Source organism: Tetrao urogallus (assembly GCF_951394365.1).
Source record: "Tetrao urogallus genome assembly, chromosome: 3".
NCBI lineage: Eukaryota > Metazoa > Chordata > Aves > Galliformes > Phasianidae > Tetrao > Tetrao urogallus.
In genome coordinates, this window is record NC_136815.1 from 91,061,379 (window position 1) to 91,082,788 (window position 21,410).

A 21,410-nucleotide genomic window follows, 5' to 3' on the forward strand; every position below is an offset into this window, starting at 1 on the left:
CAGGCTCTGATTTGTCGTCCCGCACGGTGCGTTCGGCCCGGATCCGATAACAAAAGGGGAAGCGGGCGGCGAAGGAGCTCCAGAGCAGTTGACAACGAGGGCTGAACGCGCGGAGAGCCCAGACGACGACCGAGCAGGTGCGGGCGCCTCATGGCTCCCGGCGACGGCTGAGAAGATCGAGGTGCGGAGCCGGAGGGCCGCGCCGATAGCGAGGAGCGGCACCGGGGGCGGCCCATGGGCGGCCGGATGAGTTCGATGCCCCACGGGAGGGAACCGCGCCCCCCGCCTCGGCGCCGTTCGGCGCGAGAAGAGGTCGAGGTGATGGTTAAGGTACGGGGATTCGCTCGGAGGGCGACGTCGGGGAGGGGCTCGGCGCCGCGGGGTGCGGCGGGCGTCGTGCGGCTGTGCGTGTGGCCGCCCGAGAAGCGAGAGAGGCGGGGTCCCTGCCCGCTTGTTGCGGCTCTGTGCCGACCGCCGGCAGTTTGTACGTGCCGCAGGAGCTCGTACTGAGACCCGGCGGTTCGCGGCTGGAGGTGGCTGTCCGCGCCGTCTCGCTTGCGTGGCTTGGCGATGAGAATTGAACGTACAGAGCTCGGCGCGGCTGCTGTGATCCCTGTCGCGGATGGCGCTGCCGCGAGAAAGCGTTTGCCTTCCCACCGATTTAAATACTCACGTTACTCTGAATATAAATCGTATTTTGAGACGGTCGTGGAAAAGAAACGTCCGAACGTGAGGATGATAGTGAAGAAACGTTCCATGTATGTGAAAGTTGGATCGATTTTAAATTATTTTGGTTTTAAACCCGTTTGGGCTCACGTGATGCCTTTGACTTTGACTCAGAACAGGACTAGGAAAAGTTGCCGGCAGAGCAGCTTTTCAGGCACAAATGGAAAGTAACAGAAATATCTCTAGAGTGCCAGCTGATGGTCTCAGTACGACACAGCTCATTCCAGAGGCTCATTCATGCATCTGTATTTCTGTGTTACTAAGCAAACCTCTGGACCTTTGAAGTTTCGTGCATTTACTCCTGGATTACCTCTAAAACCTCAGTTCAGCAACAGTTCTAAGTTAAACATATGTTGAAGTGTTTTTGTTGACTCCAGCTCTGTGTGCCACTATAGGTCTCCCTCTCACATGCCTAAGTAAGCATCCTCTCATTTCAAATCCCTTCTGAAAACATATCACTTCTATTGAAACCTTTTAGGATTAGTTTTCCAGAAGTTCATGAATAATATGCCACACAAGGGTAAGCTGTGGATTCGTGCATTAAACAATCTTCACTGGTTTCAGGCTCCCTTTGATCATTTCATGTACACTCTATGAAACCATCTCCTTTAGTCTTTGTGTAATGTTTCAAAACAAGCAGTTTCAAATAACCATTTTATTATAAAGAGCTGCCAAGGAAATATCTGAGCGTACATTTTCCTGCCAGAACTGCTTGCCTGTGAGGTGTAAGATGGCCACTATTCACTCCTAGACAAGTGACTCATTTAAAGGGTTGAAATTTTTGCCTTCACTCAGAAAAAGGAGCTTTATTCCATTTGAAAGCATATCCAGTGATCTCCAGTGATCTCTTTTCAAGGAAACATTATCCTGTGACCTTAGTCCTGATATTAAATCTGAAGATTCTAATATTATGATGAAAAGAAAAATTGTTGCAACAAACTTCTGGTGAGACCTTATAGCACCCGTAAGGGAGGCTTATAGGAAGGACGAGGAACTCTGTGTCAAGGAATGTAGTGATATGATAACAGGTAATGGTTTTTAAAGCAAAAGAGGGTAGATTTAGATTAGACACTAGGAAGAAATTTGTCACCATGAGTCAGTGGAACAGGTTGCCCAGAGGAGCTGTGGATTCCACATCCCTAGAAGTGTTTGAGGTCAGGTGGGTAGGACTAATGTGGTGGGAAGTGTCTCGGCCCGTTGCGGAGGGTTGGAAGACAGATGGCCTTTCAGGTCCCTTCCACTCCAAATCATTCTGTAATTCTACTTTTGCTTAAAACACATTAAGAAAATACTGTGTAGTATGCGATCTTTGGGGGCAAAACACATGCCCTGTTCTGTTTTGTGCCAGAACTTACGTTACAAAGACATGGGTACAAGTCATCCAGTTTGCACAGAAACTCTCCCAGTGCTGGGGTACCTGCTCATCAATCCTGCTATACGCTGGTTAGTCAGGTTCCGTGTCCTTTCTGTCTGTCTGGGGATGATAATTCAGAATCTGCTGCTCTGAGAACTCTCCAGATAATTAATAATAGTGCTTGGAGATAACTTCTTTTAATCTAGATTCATACCTCCAAGTTTACAACTGATTCTTCCTTTCCATGCTAAGACATCCTGAATGGTCAAGGGAACCCTTCGAGCAATGAACCCAGGAGCAAAAGAATGAGCTGAACTACCTACAAGATAGGAAGAGGGAAATGCCAAGAACAAGGATGAAGAAGTATGATACTTTTATTAGCACCAATCTGTCAGGATGCCCATTTATAGGGGTGGGTGAGAGTGAGAGAGATTTAGATAAAATACTGAGTTTCATGAAATGGATGGTCTGTTTTCTGTCAAATATTAGTTTATAAATCAAGTGTTTCCTCTCTGAAACCAATTACATTTAAGTAGTTTATTATAAATTAAAGGGCAATCTGAGCCAATAATTCTCAAAAACAGCAACAGCAACGATAAAAAAAAACTGGCTTAGTCTCCGATTTATGCTGCTATTATGGAACATAACATGGGCAGAGTGTATTGATGTTAGTGGCTTTATTTCATATCTGGAACATACAAAGGAGGACATAAATAAGAGCTTGAAATACGAGCTTTCTGTATTGCTGAATTTCTGTAGGTCTTCTCTTCCAAAAGAAAGATATATATGTAAGTTGCTTTGAAAGTATTGCCTCCTGTTTATTTTCAGGAAAATTACAACAGATAGAAAGACACATTTGACAGAGCACACTGACAGCTTCAAAACACTGTTTTTTCAACACAGTTATTACCATCAGCTGTGCATTTTTACCAGTGATGAAAAGGGCCTGCATGCAGCACTTGTAGAAATCTGCATAGATGTCTGAAATATGGCTTGTCTTTCACATCACTGTCATCACTGCTACACTGCACCACCCACCGCCTCGCTGTGCTTGCATCCACTGTTTGGTTTCCATAAACATTCAGCAAGCATGAATGAATATCAATGGGTGCCATTTTTTTCTGCATGAAGGAACTCAATTACACAGCTTTGGTTCATACACACTTCCATGTCAGATGCCATTTTGTCAGACTTTCCCTCTGCTGCCACCTGTTGCACAATGACAGAATGTGGTGTAATACTGTTGGGAAGGTTCAACCTCTATTGCTGTGCCACCAACATCCACCTCTGAAATATTTGACATAGTAAAATAAGAAGCAGCACTTTTGGAGCAGCTCTCATAATTATATGAGGCCAACTGATATTCTACCACTGATACTATATCAGGCCATCTGAATTCCTACCACTGGGTATTTGAAGTAATTTCGATGTCAAACATTCTATCCCAGAATATGCCAAAAGATGTTAATGCAAATTTGAGGGGAAAATAGCGTAAATTTGACTCCTGGAAGGGAGCATGTTTAGCATTGCTGTCTTTCTCATGTTTGTTTTTGTTTATTAGTTAGCTTTCATTTTTAAAGTATAGCAGGCCTGCTATAAAATTATAGAATCATGAGGGTTGGAAAGGACCTCTGGAGATCACTGAGTCCAACCCCCTTGCTAAAAGCAGGTTTCCTACAGCAGATTGAGCAGAAAAGCATCCAGGCAGGTTTTTAATATCTCTGGAGAAGGAGACACCACAGCCTTCCTGGGCAGCCTGTTTCAGTGCTCTGTCACCCTCACAGTAAAGACGTTCTTCCATGTGTTTGTATGGAACTTCCTTTGATCAAGTTTTTGCCCACTGCCCTTTGTCCTGTCACTGCACCACTGAAAAGAGCCTAGCCCCATCCATTTGACTGCCCCCCCCTTTAGATATTTATAAACATGATTGAAATCATGGTTGAAATTTCCAGGCTCCAGGCTGAACAGACCAAGGTATCTCAGCCTTTCCTTATAAGGGAGATGCTCCAGGCCCTTTATCATCTTTGTGGCTCTCTATAGGGCTCTCTCTAGAAGATTTTATCTGTGGACCCCAGAACTGAATACTGTACGAAGACGGGCTGAGGGAGCTGGGCTTGTTCAGCCAGGAGAAAAGAAGGCTGCGGGGTGACCTCACTGCAGCATTTCAATACCTAAAAGAAGCCTACAGACAAGAGGGGAATCAACTCTTTGAAAGGGTTGATAACTGCAGGACAGTTGAGGGAGGGGAAATTTAGGTTGGATGTCAGGGGGAAGTTCTTTACTATGAGAGTGGTGAGATGCTGGAACAGCTGCCCAGAGAGGCTGTGGATGCCCCGTCCATCCCTGGAGGTGTTGGAGGCCAGGTTGGATGGGGCCCTGGGCAGCCTGGGCTGGTATTAAATGGGGAGGTTGGGGTCTTGCCGAGGCAGGGGGTTGGAGATTCATGATCCTTGAGGTCCCTCCCAACCCGGGCTGTTCTGTGATTATGTGACTGCATTCCAGATGTGACTCCACCAGTGCAGAGTAGAGGGGGAAGGATGTCCTCCCCTGGCCTGCTGGCCATGCTCTTTTTAATGCATCCCGAGATACCATTGGTGTCCTTCACCACAGAGGCACACTGCTCACTCACGGCCAGCCTGTTGTCTGTCAGGACAGTCAGATCCTTCCCTGTGAAGCTCCTGTCCAGCAGGTCAGCCCCGAACCTGTACTGACACGTGTGGTTATTCCTCCCCCGAGGTATAGGACTCTATAGTTGTCCTTGATGAAGCTCATCAGATTCCTCTGTGCTCAGCTCTCCAGCCTGTCCAGGTCTCACTGAATGGCAGCACCACCTTCCAGTGTCTCAACCACTCCTCCCAGCACTGTATATCAGCAAACTCTTTTTCCCTTCATCCAAGTCTTTGATGAAGATGCTGAACAAGATCAGGCCCAGTAGCAACAGGCTTGTCTTGTATTGGCAAGCAAAAAAGCAGTAGTGAAAATTGAATTGCTAAGTGACATAACTAAAGCAACTGTTTTGAAGTTAAAAACAATATATAGGACTTCAAATTTCATGGTTCTCAGCCTAGTGTTTTCCACTGAAGTGTACTAAATTTTAAATAACGAGTCGTCACTTCACTGTGGTTTAAGCAGCTAAGTACTACACAGCTACGTGCTCATTCTTCCAATCTTCCAAGATTAAGGAGAGAATCAGACAAGTAAAAGTGTGAGAATCTGTGGTTTGAGGTAACGATAATTTATTAGGTAAAGCAAAAACTGCATATGCAAGCATAGCAAAACAAGAAATTAGTTCACTACTTTCCATTGACAGGCAGGGTAAGCAATTTCCAGGAAAGCAGGGCTCATCATATTTGATGATGTACTCTTGGGAACACAAACAGCGTTGCTTCAGTTGTATTCCCTCTCCTTCTTTCCCCCAGCTTTTGCTGGTGAATCTGAGGCAGTGTTCTATGGGACATTCCTTTGGCCAGTTTGTGTCAGCTGTTGTGCCTGTGTCCCCCTCAGCTTCTTGTGCACCCCCAGCTTTGTTGCTGGCGGAGCAGTGTGAAAAGATGAGAATTCTTTGATTCTGTGCTGGCACTGCCCAGAAAGGACTGAAACATCAGTGTATTATCGGTACCATTTAAATTAAAATCAAAAATAAATAAATATACATATACAGCCTTTATGAGGAAAACATTATCTCAGCCAAAAATAGGACAAAGTTTTGCAAAAGAAGAAAAGGACAGTCTGAAACAATCTCTGTGTATCTTGGCTGTACGGCAGACTTCCATACTGCATCTTAACATCACTTAACACAAGTATGAGAATGCCACTCAGCTCAGAGAGCAGTCACCAGTATTACACAGATCAGTGGTCCATCTTGCCCCAGTGGAGCTTTATTGCTACTCCTACTGAAGACTTCTTTATTTGCACAGATGAAAATAAAAGGAAGAAGACTAGTTTTTCCTGTGAATAAATATTTTTAATGGCTTTGGATTGAATGTTAAGCAAATAGCCCACGATCTCATATGTCTATACCAATACAGTTTCCTTGTATTGTTATGCAACACAAAAGTCAAAATAAAATGGGAATCCTTGTAAATTTACTTATTTATTTTTTGCTGGTTGTTTTAGTTTCAGCTGTGATGAAATTGTTTATTCAGTGTGTCTGGTATAATGCTATGTTGGTGAAAACGGTGTTGATAACACACTGGTGTTTATAGTTGCCTGCTAAGCACTATTGTATAGACTCAAGGCCATTCACAGCAAAGGATCCATGTAGCTGGGATGGAACAGAATTAGGATAGAGGACAGAGGGGTGTGTCATATCCATATCGTATCACATCAAGCAGAAGGAATTTTGAAGAGGTTGGGAGTTCATCTGGTTCTCTTCTGCTGGACATTTATCTGGTGCATCACTTGCCATATACCTATAGATATATATACTTGTCATAATTAATATCCTTTTTCTCTAAATAGCTTTATATCAACCCACAAGTTCTACTTATTGTTTTTTTTTTCTTTTTTTCTTTCTGCCATCCCACTGGGAAGAAGGGGAGTGAGTGAATGACTGTGTGGTTCACAGTCACCTGCCAGGTTAAACCACAACAGATTATGTGTTTATGAGACCCCTGCATTCTTTTTAAATGATTTGTTAGCTATAAGGTCGACTGGGAAAGGAAGTGTAGCATAGAAGGCACGGTGCAAATTTTCTCATCATGGAAGGACAGAATGAGAAGTAACAGAAATGTAAGTGGACACCTTAATGGTCTGTGTCTGAAACAATTACTTTAATTAAATGTTCTGTTTGGTCACTTGATCAGCAGAATAGGGATTAAGCAGAGTCACCTGTAGGACTTACACATTAACAAATAAGCCTACAAGTCACCATTATACAGAAATCCTTCAAAGACTTTTTAGGAACATAATGAGCTGGGATGCTGCTCTTAAGTGTTTGTGCACCAGTGCGCATAGTATGGGGAGTAAAGACAGGTCGAGTCAGACAGGTGTCAGACAGTCAGACAGGTTGCAGAGCTATTTGTCTTATTTGTATCACAGAGATGTGATCCTGTGACTGAAGGTTTGCAATAGAAGGATGCAGACATTTTGGGAAGGACAGGCTAGGGAGGTGCAGTAGATGTGGTGCTCTTTTTGTGAATGACTAGCTGGAGTACATGGACCCCTGTCTGGGGATGAATGAGGAGTTAGTTGAGAGTTAGTTGAGAGGATTGGAATTAAAGGGAGAACCAAGTTCGGTGACATTATAGTGGGAATATGCTACAGGCCACCTGACTGGGAAGAACAAGCAGATGAACTCTTTGTGGATGTGTAAGAACAGCCTTGTGTTTGCAGGCCCTTCTCTTCTTGGAGAATTCCTGCACCTTGATATCTACTGGAGGGACAACATAGCAGAAGCCTCCCATCGGGAGTTTCACTCCAGTCCTGGAGTGTGTTGATCATAACTTCTTCTCCAAGTGGAAGAGAAAACAGTGAGGGGAAGTGCTTTAATAAACCTCATACCCACCAGCAAGGAGGGACTTGTTGAGAATGGGGAGGTCAAAGACAGCCTTGGCAGCAGTGATCCTGAAATAGTGGAGTTAGGGAACCAGGGGGAAGGAAGGAAGATGAAAAGCAAGCTCACAATCCTGTACTTAAGGAGAGAAGACTTCATCTTGGGGGGTCTTCTTGGAAGAGTCCAGTGAGACTCCTGTGGGATAAGGCCCTGAAAGGAAGAAGAAGCCTAAGAAAGCTGATTAATACTCAAGGAACAACTTCTCCAAGGTCAAGAATGATCCATTTCAGCAAGCGGTAGGTCAGGCAGAAATGCCAGGAGGCTAGTGTGGATGGACAAAGTGCTCCTGGCCAACCTCACAGAAAGAAAGTGTAAAGAGGTTGGGGGCACGGATGGGTAACCTAGGAGGAATACAGATGTTGTCCCAGCATCTGGGCATAAAGTTAGGAAAGCTAAAGCCCAAACAAAATTGAATCAGGCCAGGGATGTCAAAATGTCAAAGACATCAAGAAGGACTTCTGTAAGTACATATATGACCAAAAATGAAAAAAAAAGGCTAGAAAATGTGGGCCCATTGTTGAACAGAACAGGGCACCAGGTTACACTGGATATAGAAGAGGCTGATGTACTGAATATCTTCTTTGCCACAGACTTTTGTTAGCAAGATTGATCTTTGCAAATTGCAGGCCCCAGGGTCCAGGGGGAAAAGCTGGAGCCAGGAAAATGTGCCTCTGGTGGAAGAGGGTCAGGTCAGTAACTTGAGGTGAGTTGAAAATGGGCTAAATGTCTGGACCCAGAGGGTAGTGGTCAGTGACACAAAGTCTAGTTGGAGGCCAGCAACAAGCGGTGTACCCGAGGGTTTAGTCCTGGGTCCAGTCCTGTTTAACATACTCATTAGTGATCTGGATGATGCAGTGGAGTGCACACTTGATAAATTGTGTACACAGATGACAAAAAGGTGGAGAGCAACTGGTGTACCAGATGGCTCTGTTACCTTTCAGAGCGACCTTGACAGACTAGAGACTTGGGGTGACAGGAACCTCATGCAATTCAACTAGGGGAAGAGCAGACTCCTGCATCTAAGAAGGAACAACCCTGTTGTCCCTGTGCACCAGTGTGTCCTGGGAGCCACTCATGTGGAAAGCAGCTTGGCAGAAAAGGATATGGGGGTTCTCGCGGATCCCAAGTCAAGTATGAGTCAGCCGTATACCCTTGTTGCTAAGAAAGCTAGCAATTCTGTTGTCTTCTTTTCACAATGCCAGTATCACCAGGTGACCCTTCTCTACCCAGACATGCTGAGGGCACTCCTGGGGTACTGTGCCAATTTCTGTCACTTTCCACCTCCTTCTGCGACCAGAGAGAGAGGCCTGAGCATTCTGTGAAAAGTCCAGTGGTGGGCTGCAAAGAAGATGGTACTGGTGCACCTCTGCTATGAGAAGAGGCTGAGAGAGCTGGAGCTGTTCAGCCTGGAGAAGAGGAAGGTTGAGGGGATCTCATCAATGTTCCTGAAGAAAGATTGCAAAGACAATGAATGCAGGATCTTTAGTAGTGCCTCACATCAGAACAAGAGGCAGGAAGCACAGAGAAAGACAGAATGTTCCTCTGAACATCAGGAAACTTCGTTCGTGTAGTAGTGACTGAGCACTTTAAGAAGTTGCCCAGAGATGCTGTGGAATCTCCCTCCTTGGAGGTCTTTAAAAGCCACCTGGACATGGTCCCATTTAACTTGTTCCAGGTGTCTCTTGCAGGAGGGTTGGACCAAATGAACTTCAGAGGTGCCTTCCAAGCTCAATTGTTCTGTGATTCTGTGATAATAGTTGAGTATACCTTTCCCTTCACAGTTGATAGCATATTCAAAATAAAATTCATATCTAAAGATTTATTTTCAAGTGAAGCATATCAAGATCTCAGAAGTGAGCTTGTAAGAAGTATTGTAAGAAGAAGCTTGTAAGGTCATTTTCAAATCATCATTTTAATTCCAATTTTGCAGATTATCTACTCTCTCTGTCACAACACACTTTTTGGGTAGTTTTTCATTTTGGCTTTTTTGATATAAATGGAATAGTGACAAAACACTAAAGGAAAGAAACAAAACCCACAACTTTGTAGCACAGCCTGGAACAGATCTTTTTACTTTGTTGTATGTTCTTTAGCACTGTATCAGCACTGCATTCCAAGATAATGTGTTCCTGTCTGTTCTATTATTGTACATTCTCTGCAATTAGAGGCAAACACAACTTTATTAAAGATCTTCCATTCTGGGCTAAGGGCATGAATAGCTGTTATAGCTGTCATATTTTAGAGAGTCAATTACCACTACTGTTTATCAGAGCTGTTCCAGATGTGGAAACAAAAAATTGAATGAAGTCTGAGATACCTGAAGTAAATAGATGCTTTCATTCCCTCCTGTTTTGTTTTTATCTCAAAGGCTTTGAGTTTTCTCCTTATTATGAACCATCCATTACAGTTTCTTTTACTGACATTAAAAAAAGGGGGCGAAGGACAGGATTGTCTCTCTCTACTCTGTCCATAAGGCTCTGCTTGGAGCACTCCTTCCAGGTCTTCCCACTAATCCAGCTGCTGCATGGTCGTGGAAGTTGCTGGTTCTCTGAAGAAAGGTGAACCCCTACTCCATTGTAATGTTTTCTGGCTTCCAATGTGAGCCAGCTGATAATACGAGGAGAGCATTTCCTCGAGGCAGTGCTGTTCTCTAAAAGCCTTTTGGACTCAATGTGCTTTAAGAAAAATTAATTAGGTCCCAGATCCCATTTGAAGTCACGAAAGTTAGAACTTCTTTGTCACTTCCTAGAAGCTTAAGTTATAATGGTGATTCTAATTGCACCTTTTCTCCCTGGATATGAATACTGGCATTTCTTGTGGCAAGGGTTTAGTTTTATTATACATATATATGCGCTACAAAAACCAGCACATATCTCTATGTGTACATGTGAGCGCATGTGTGAATGTACCCACAAATCCACACTGGTTGTTCTTCATATTTCAAGTTAATTTGAAGCCCCAAAACCCCAGAATGTGTTTGACTGCAAGGCCAAAGTAGTTTTTTGTTTGTTTGTTTGTTTGTTTTAATTTTGAATAGCATAATAAAAGTAGTAAATCATGATTGTTTGTGTCAGATTTAGAGCACATCTCAAAGCTGCTCGTTTCCTGTGACTTTTAAGAGTTACTTTATGCTTTTATGCACGCTTTCTTACTCATGGATTGAGGCCATGCCATTTTTGAGGAGCTTTGACACTCACAGAGGAAGATGTAATCTTCTTTGTCTCCATATGGATTTCATAGTGGGGCAGCTAGGTTGGTTATTTTTTCACTGTGTAACTTAAAAGAGAATCCTGATTTCAGCTTGCCAGTCTAGCCTTTTTGTACCTCCTACATGGAGAAAACTGGCGTTCACAAATGTTTCCAGCGCTGATCTATCCCAAATGCATCGAATGCTGGGGAGGTGTTAGCTCTCTGTGGTAACTGTGGCATGAACAGAGGTCACAGCTGATGGAAAATGGACTGCTGCACCTGAGGAGACTGTTTTTGTATCTTAATTGTCTGTTTGGCTCAGGCACCATCTGTATGGCTGTACGTAACAATGCGGGGAAGAAAACACCGGATAGAATTGGGAAATGCTCCATATTCTTTCTTCTAGTTGATGGAGAAATGAGAAATCAGAGCTTGGTGTCATAAATCACCTTTTATTTATCAAAAGTGATTTTTGTAGGGCCAGAGAGTGAATGTGCAGTCCAGTATCTTGCCTTTGTTTTCCACTGTTCTCTATCATCAGACCACAAAACATCAATAAAAAGCCTAACGTTAGTTCTTTTTTGACAGTTATCCAAGCAACCAGAGCCAACAAATGCATTTTTAAAGTAATAGATTCTCAGAAAGTAATGTATGCTTGGGAACTGAAAGGGCAAATGGTTTTTGTTATGTTTTTAAAGGAAATGTCAAGCATAAACTCTTTTTCATGTCTGTATAAACCCAGCGGGCATGGAATGCCTGCTTCCTGCCAAATCTGGTATTAACTATGGCTATCACATTGAGGGAAATTAGAACCATTTGAGTCTTTGTACTTGGAGGTTCCCAAGTATGATTTAAGAAGGCTTACTCTAGATTGTTATGCCAGTTTATGGGATTGCAATGCATGTATTCAGTATGGTGCTTCAGCAGTTCACTGATCATGTCCTGGCCTTGAATGCATTGATCCAAGGGTTTCATTTAAACACAGGCCTGGTGGCATCAGGACCTGGAGACTGGGGAGCAGGCAAGAGAGAGAAAGGAAGATGATACTGAAAGAGATGAGTGACTGAGTTCCATCAGAAGATTTTGAGCTGTATTTCACACAGCTGTAATTTTGATGGGTGGTTCCACAAAGGGTTGTATTTCTAGCCCATCGTGAAAGCGTTTGGAACTGTTATTTCTTGCCTTTGTGTTTGAGCAAACTAAAGTATTACATTGCTCGTAAGCGATATAAGAAAAACTTTATGCTATCAGAAATACATACTGTCCAGAACTTCAATTGGCTCTTCCAGTGCCATGGCACCAGTGACGGTGCTAAATAGAGGAGGGCTGAGGCTATGCAGAGCTAATTTGGTGGTTGATCTGTTACCATAAGGACCTGTAGAAGTAGGAGGAAGCTGAGGTTTGCAGTTACTGTGATACAAAATAATGTCCTTTGTAAACTGTTCATGAGACACTATATCCATAACCTTCCCTAGACTCAGTCCTGAGTAATTTCCCATTGACTTCTGGTCAGTTTTAGTTTCACCGTGTCCATGTCTTAGAACAGAAAATAATCTATTGGCACAAACCAAACAAAACTTGTAGGATTTTAGAGTTGAGTTGTTTTAAACCAGTGACGTAAAAGCAGAATTTGTGGAACCATGTCAGAACAGGATGGGGATGGCTTTTCTTTCATCATCTCTTACTTGGAAAGGGTTTGTATTTAGGAATGCATTTACACATTCAACATGAAGACTTTCAAGATGTGAGGGTCTAGACAAAGACAACACTGATAAGATAAACCCTCTCACAGGAGTGATTGGATAGCCCTTTTGGAACTGAACTCTTTGCAGTTTTCCCAACAGAAAAAAAGAATGCAAATTTGAAGTATCATCTAGAATCAATCAGTGAATGCACTGAGTATTCATAAAATGAGAGATGTGGAGGAATACTGTTTTGAAAGCAAAAGTATGCTTTGCTTGTTTATGTTATTTTTCACTTGCAAAAGTCCATTCGCTCTGAGTATTCATAAAGTGTAGAATTGCTATTACTTATTATTATAAATAAATGCTTGATTTTGTTGTAGATGGCTCCCATCTTGAGGGGCAGAGGATCTTGTTAAAGGGCAGAAACTGAGCCATTAAAAGCTCTGAATGAGATTCCACTGTTCCTCTCTTCTTGTTGCTTGCAACTCTATTGAGTTTGTCAGGATAACAGTGTTTGCACATCGTTCCAAAGCTTAGTAAACCCAAACCAAGCTTGAACTGGTTGCAGGATTGTGGGAAGGCTTTGCATAGGCAAAGAATTACATAGAACACACAAGAGAACAGTATTCTTATTTTAAATTGTTTTAAACTCCTTTTAATTCCAACTCAGATAAAGTCAATTGTAAAGAACTGGTTCACGAGATTGAAAAATATGACCTTTTTTCTGAACAATGACAAGAATGAAAAAAACAAAATAAGAACCATTAACCTTGCTATATGATTCTGCAGAAAATAAAATGGTAGTTGTTAAAAAACAGAAGAATCCTTAAGATGGAAAAAGACTTCTAAGTTCATCATGTCCAACCATCACCCCATCACCACCACGTCCACTAAACATGTCCCTTACATGTCACATCTACATGTTTCTTGAACGCCTCCAGGGACAGTGACTCCACCACTTCCTTGGGCGTCCTGTTCCAATGCTTGACCATTCTTTCAGACAAGAGATTTTTCCCAGTATCCAACCCAAACCTGTCCAGGTGAAGCTTAAGGCTATTACCTCTCATCCTATCTCTAATTACCTGGGAGAAGAGACTGACCCCCACCTCACTGCAGCCTCCCTTCAGGAAGTTGTAGAGAGCAATAAGGTCAGCCCTGAGCCTCCTCTTCTCCAGGCTAAACAGTCCCAACTCCCAGTGCTGCTCCTCATAAGGCTTGTGCTCCAGACCCTTCGTGAGCTTCATTGCCCTAAATACATTGAGGATGTAGTAATTTCTGCATAATGTTCATAAGCTTTCTGATGCATCTTTATGCAGAAGACATTTTCATTAAGGAATTTATTCATAGTACTTAATTAGAAAAAAGATAAAAGCAATAAATTAATAAGTGGCAATCATTCTTGCTCTATACTTGCATTTCAATGCATTATTTCAGCATTTTGATCAGTTATGATCAGAACTTTTCAGAGCTAAAGAGCTGCTTAATTTAATTCTTTCTGTCAGCACCTTTGTATCTCAAATGTGATGGCAAACTAAAATCTGGCCTAACCTGTCAAGCACTGGCAGGGCAGAGATGATAACCAGAGCTTCTTCCCAAAAGTGTGTTTTCTCAGTCTGTATTTACTGAGAAGAAGGATTAGACTTGGTGAGTTTTTAATATGAAGCTGGGACTGACTTGAACGTTACATGTGTTTGCCAAAGATGAATGGACTGTTAGCTACTGGATTCCTGAAAACTCTTTGAACTTCCTGGGTTTTTTTTTCTTTTTTTTTTTCTCTGGCCAAGGCTGGGTGGAGAAGCACATTTTGCCCTTCTTGTAATAAGTTAGAAACAGCCCTGCCACAAAGCATTCTTTTCCTGGTCTCACTGGAAAACTTACACAACTTACACTTCTAATTACTTGCATATTGCGACTTTAAACTCTCTGAAAATCAGAGTACATTGAAAGCATTCTTCTGAAAATACTTGCACACTTAGAAAACCTTTCAATCTGGATATTAAGCTGTGGCATATATTCTCCTAGATGCTGAGAAATCTGACTCCCCTCAGTATATAAGGTAAAATTTAGAAATCATGTTACATCATATTTCCCTCCCACCTTCTTAGACTGCGCTTTAAACAGAGAGGATAGTTGGATAGTTGGATACTGGAATGCACAGAAATTCATGGTTAAATTGGATGTGATCTAAATGTTAATACAATTCTCTTATTTGAAGAGTTTTTTTTTCCTTTAAGTTACATTTTAGAAAGGAAACACAAGGGCTCCTTACTGAGGAAGTATTTAATGTATTAAGAATTTCAATTCCATTTCAAGGCTCTTCATTTTCACCTTCCACATGACTTTTGCCTGCTCTTTGTATGCTATTTTTCATTTGTAAGTTCTTGTAGATTAAATATTGACCTAACCAAATGTAGGAGCTGCAGAACTGTTCAGGGTGCTCTGCAAGATACTAGCGACTAATTAATTCATCATACTTCTGTTGAAGACAAGTTTTTAATGGATATAGAAATGAAATCACTTAGGAAAGGAGGGGCAGTGCAGTGTTATGGCTTTATGTGTAATATGGGTTATTGGCTTTTTTTTTGGTCGTGTTTTTACTTTTCTAAATAAATTAAAACTGGTGGGTCAAAGATTCAGTAGAGAAGAACAACCATATAATAATAGGGTCATTATGGGACCTGATTTAACCTCATATTGTTCCATTTTTTCATGCTGTGTCAATCCTACAGGAGGAGCCCATTTTGACTCTTTCAGAATGTATTGATACCAATGTCAGGGACTCAATTAATTTGAAATCCACGTACTTTCTACATGGAGAGTTGTTATTATTACTACTGTTTTATTATTATTATTCTGAAAACATCTGTCCTCTTTCCGGTCCTACCACGTTAAACAAAATGTTTTTTGTGGGTGTGATCTGCAGACTAAAACGTCATTTGTAGTGTCAGATACACTTCATCTGTTCTCTACAGCTGGATTATTGCCTACCCTTCCGGAGAGATTTCTCAACTGAAGTCCCAACCTCAGGTTATTTAATTTCAGGATATGGGATGACAACATCCAAAACCATGTTCCCCAAAAGTCCTGATAAGAGACTTCCTTGCAGCTGATAAGAGCTGGACTCATGGTGTGCTTCCTTCACAGTTTTTGCACCATGCCCAGTTTGAGCAGCGACTGTATCACAAGTATCTAAATCACTGGTGGAATTACTTTGGCATACAGTCCTTCCTTACTTGAGTTACAGATTCTTACTGGAGCCTTTCAGTCAAGAAGGAGCTTCTTCCTTCAGCTGAGATTACACTGTATATTCCTCAAAGGGTCACAGAGATTGAGGAATTGAGGAAAAGCACTGTACCTGGTGTAACTCTGTGTGATATTACAGTGATTGAAAAAGCACCTCAAAGTAATTAATACCTTACAGTCTCATAGGCTGCTGAACTACATGCTCATTTAGCACACTTATTCTGTCTCCTGTTGCCTTCTCTATTTTTACTTACCAGAAAGATGCAATGCAAACATCCATACAAGAGGAGTAAATTACTTTAGAACAAGGTACAAATATATACGGTATGATAACTTGTTTTATTTATTCTTTTTTTGTTTGTTTGTTTGTTTGTTTAAATGGAAATATTTACCTAGATATAACGTTGTGTGAACTATGGAATCCTTGCTAGCCTGGTTCTCACACTCAGATGCTATTTTGTGTGGGAAAACAAGAACCTTTGTTTTAGACAGGGGCTTCTAAGCCAAATGGATGACATCTGAGACCACAGATTGAAGTGCAAGATGAGGCAAAAGTGGACAATTATAGCATCAGAAACATAGATCTCATATTGGAAATCAGAGGTTAAAATATAAGAGGCAAAGTACACACAGGAATAGATCACAGGAACACATTTCTACTCTGTGAAAACAGCAGACTAACTAGAAAACAGAGGCTGACTAGATTTAGCTGCAGTGTTTCTCATTAGCAAATGAGTAAGGCTCATTGAGACACTGATATGGTGTTGTCAGTTCCAAAAAGTGCAAAAGGCAAGATCTTGCTTTTGATAATCTTAAGAAAATGGGTGCAGCAGCAGTTCTTTACATCACTCGTTATACATTCATGAACCACTAGCATTGGGATCTGAATGATCAATGTCAGCAATGAAGAGGTCTGGCTTTTCTCCCCTCAGTTTTCCTGCCTCAGTGCACCTTGCATACATTCTCTTAAAGTCACGCTTTTCTGAAAGGAAAACAGAGTTCAAAGAGGTAAGCATTGTTTTATTTTCTAGCTTCTGTCCAAATTACCTAGAAGATGCTATTTAATGCTTATTTATGAATAGAACATGAAGAAAATAGTATAATTTTCAATAACACGGAGATCAATCAGAAGACTTCAGCTATCTTAAACATTATTTGGGATTTTCACAATTACACCTCCTTTATCCTGGAAGAGAGGTAGTAAGTCAGGAATTGGGAAGGAACCCGTGTTGACCAGGAAAAGAATGATTAATTGAGCCTTGCCAAGGTACATTCCAGGGCTGGTAGGAGGAAGGAGAGAAGCAGAGGCCAGATTTTTAGTTGGTCTGTGAAAGGAAGAATTGTGCTGTTGATATGTGTCCTTCTTACCACCTAAGTACAATGTTAAGTTTGAATCCTGCAATAACTTTTTTTCTCTTCTGTGCTCTTGATGCTGAAAGCTGTGTTTCTTTATTGTAGTTTGCACTGTGGGGAAGCAGTTAAATGAATTCCCGTTAGTTTGAGAGGGAAGGAAAGAGAAGTAATGCATTTGAAACAAATCTATCTGTATGCAGAAAAATCAATTATATGTTTTCCTGTGTTTTCATCTTGAGGTCCATCTCCCAAATGGCCTCTGATAAATAAGGATGTGCTGTCAAGATGGTGTTCTTTTGCTGGAGTCATATATAGTTTCCATCCCCCAGCTAGCTGCTGCTTGCAGGAAACTTGAAGTAACTATCTTGAGGACGTTCCTTTTTAACCTTTTGCCAGGATTGAAGTTACTGTGTTAAAATGCTGTTAAGGAAGAAACTAAACTCAGAGATGTAAAGCAGATTTTTTTTACTCACAAGCAAATTATTAGAAACTAAACTAAATATAAAATAAGAAAGACAAATATATTTTGCAGGACTACCATGGCCTGGTTTCTTGTAATTATGTGTTTAGGATGTGCTGCCCGTCACACAGAGCGCGCTGTGAAATTTCAGCTTCTCTCAAGCATTAAATAAGCACAGGTTTTTGTCAGTGGTTTATGTGCCAGTTCAGCCCAGTTCTGTGGTTACCTGGGGAGGAGGGCCCACAAACCCATGTCTCAGGAGAGGGAAGTAGGGAAAAGGAGGGGAGATGGGCCTAAAAAGAAAACAGCAGCGAGCTAAGGGAGAAAACTAATTTGCTAAATATGATAGCGCAGTGTGAGATGACACAACATAATGCAATATAATTGGAATTGAAGCTAATAAACCAAATAAATGGAAGAGGGAGTGTCCAAAACCAAAGTCCTTACTGTGATGCTGAAGGCGAGGTGGCTAAAGAGCGCACGCGCAGAGACAAGGAGTAAAAGAAGGGGCAGAGTTGTGACTTGTGAACAGTTTTATCTTTCTCTCTAAACAGAAAATGGAAACGGAACAGTGAAAGTCTTCTGGGATGTGTAGTAGTTCTGAGAACCAGATATGCAGAAATATCAACAATCCATGGAACAGGTGCATGAACTCTTTAACTCCCAGTGTACTACATGATACTATAATGTTATGACGTGGAATGCCAATATCAAAAATCATAAAACCATGACAGTTTTACAGTAACCTGGATGGCTTTGGGAATGAATGAACAGCAAACGCAGAGTCAGGAAAGTCTGAGAAACTTGCATGAGATTGTTCCATAACAGGCATGTTTTAAAAACCTCAGTCAGTTCCAATGCCATTGAGAGGTACTTCTTAAAATGAGCACATACCATTTATACCCTCTTCTCTGATAATTAGCTTTCTGGTATTGTCACACATTTCATAATAGTTATGTAGGTAACAGACAAAAATGCTGTGGGAATCTTTATCTCACCATAAAACTTCAATAATTTTACTGACTTTAGCTGTTCATGTTGATTATTTAGAAATAATGAGTGTTTCGTTTTTTGAGGCAGGTGGCATTTGTCACATCCATCCATCAGGAAGAAAGCTGATCACTGGTAAGGTTGAGACAGGAGTTGAAAACTCTTACATCAAAATGCTCAGTGCAGCTTCAGAAAATAGGATGATTTGAATGGTGTTACTGGGCACCACGGTCAGTGTTGTAGAGCTCTTTCCTGCAGCACTGTGGATACTGAAGTCCAAAGAGAAGGGGCACAAATCCTTCAAGATCAAACTGTCTTCAAAATGTGGGCAAATAATTTAGAACAGCGATAAAAGACTTGCCCTGAAAAAGGATATTAGTATTCAGAGAATTTCTGAATCTATTAGCTACTTTTCTAGTTTCATTCCTCTGAACACTAGCAGATAGGTTTTGTAAGGCATTATTTTTCTACAGAAAAAGCAACCCAGACTAAGCAAGAGTTAGCCTTACGGCTAAAATAGAAGGTTAATGAAATTATGTATGAATTTAAATGAATATAAATGAAGAATGAAATCTGATAATCTGAAAAAAAAAAGAAGAGAAAAAAATTACAAATTGAGCAAAGGAGGATGATTTAAATTGCAGACACGGTCACTAGTGGAAATATAAAGGTTTGTGCTAAGTAGAAGGAGAGATGTGAAAGTAAAAAAAAACCAGAAAGTAATGTAAGTAGTGTCTGTTTTGCATTTTTGACCTTTCAGAAATTTCATCAAGATGCTGAAAATTCATCAAAATGGTAAACAAGGTTGAATGGGCTGAGTCTGTGATGGCAGAATCAACCTCTGTTCAGTAACCTCTGCTGCTGGAAGTACCTGAGCAGAATAGTGCTAAGATACTTGTACTGCTCATTAAACCTCACCCTGGGATCTTATCTAAGGAAAAGAATATAACCTTCACGTGGACACTGGCATTCCCTTTCTTTAGTTTATTTTCAGATATACCATTACACAATCTTTCCTCCATTTCTATAGCTGCAAATTACAGAACAATAACTTGTAGAATTCCTCAGAGCACAGGAGTTAAAGTTGTGTGGTGTGCACGCTTGAGGGTTCTGCATCCGCATTTACCAACAATAAAATTTGTTTTTATCGTGTTTCCTTTGGGGAACAACTGTTGTTAATCTGGTTAAATGGCAGAAGTGTGTGTGTGCACGTGTGTACATATGCACGTGTGTGCATGTCAGTGCGTGTATACACAAAATATTTCCCCAGACAAAAATATGAATGTGTTGTTGAGGTTAACATTTGCCTTCTTGCAGAACCAATAGTAGGGATTCTCTTCTAATAGGCTGGACTGGTTGGCCTTCTTGGATGTAGTCACTCAGATATGTTATCCTAATGTGATTAAAAATCTGTCCCGGAGCTTGGTGAGATGCTCACTGTAACATATGTATCTTTTGACATTTGCGCTCTCTAGTTCTCTCCTGGCACACATAATCAACATTAAACCTGATAACTTCAGATATTCTGTGAAGCTATGAACCCAACAATCTGTTTTCAAAACACAGTCTTTGGTGTGTTTCAAGTTGTTTGTTTTGTAACTTTTTATGTGGATTGCCTTTAATAGCACCTTAAAAGCTCATCAAAGTCTCTTTTTCTAAGAGCGCTCTTCTCCACTGAAGATGTTACAATTGCTCAGTAATATTAGAAGGGGAAAAGGCTTGGAAAGAACAGTTATCAAAGCCTAAGTCTTGTAGTTACACTAGCACTGTACTTCAGCCTGCTACTGCAGCAGGCATATGAATGACCCAAAATAGACATAAGCTTGATACAACTTGAAAGAGAAAGTCTATTAGTGCATTAGAAATTTGAGTATGTGATAACTTACCTTATTTTAGGCTTAATTCCCTTCTCCATAGTGAAGAGTGAAAACACTTTGCCTAGTTTATTTCAGTGTTGCTGCTTTTGGAATAATGAGAGAGCAAGAAGTGAGACTAAATTTTACATATGTGAGCTATTCTGTAAGAATTTTGCCAACATAGGCAAACAAGTAAGTATCCCTTGCACATAGGTACTTTCTGCAGTTCTAGAGAACATCTTGTTATAGTTTGAAAAAGTTGCTATACTTAACTATACTGTTCAGTTTATCAGGAGTGTTAGAACAATTCAGTATTTTTGTAAAGCTAAGTAGATGAGACATTAATCTCAGTTTTATTACGGAGAAGGTTTCTGGTTCTTAATAAAATTTTGAGTGAACTCTTCAGACATAAAACAGGTGGTAAAGGAAAGGAATTGAAGAGATGGTTCTGACAGATGGAAGGAGGAGTTAATATCAGAAGTCTGTCTTGCTGCAACAGTAATGTTGTAAGATTGGAGTGGCACGGCTGTGTCAATTGCGAATCCTTTTAAGAAATGTCCCCATTTCTAAGATGCTGCTGTTTAAATGGCTGTTCTGTCAGAAAAGCCTCCTCAGGCCAACATAAAACAAATCAGTGCTAGGTAGCTATTTTAGTGCAATAATCAGAAAGATTGAGTAGCACAAATGAATGGTTCCCAAGCTCAGCCTACAAAGCAATGGTCTTTCCTAGGTTCTTGGATGGATCGAGAAAGAGCTCATGCCTGCACTTCAGGCCACTTCGTAGTATCGTTACCTCTGCAGAAAGCAACTTTTCAGACCTCTGAACTGTGAATACTGAATTGTAAAGTTTCTTTTTTTTTTTTGCCCTGCACATGACAATAGGAGCACCAAAAATGTGCTTAAATTTTGAAAACACTCTCCATCCCTGCAGTAAATATATCTGTGGTAATTTTTTTTTTTTTTTGTCTTCTACAGCTGTCTTGGCATGCACTACACTGAG

General features: G+C 41.1%; 1 protein-coding gene across 1 annotated transcript in view; it reads left to right on the plus strand.

Annotated features, from left to right (window-relative positions):
• Nucleotides 1–234: 234 nt before the first annotated feature.
• Nucleotides 235–21,410, plus strand: part of TNS3 (tensin 3) — a gene marked incomplete at both ends in the record, with an annotated part of 220,099 nt that continues 198,923 nt past the window's right edge. The window contains one exon of the mRNA XM_079533832.1: nt 235–330. Within this exon, the coding sequence (XP_079389958.1) occupies nt 235–330 (96 nt within the window). The remainder of the gene's footprint in view (nt 331–21,410) is intronic.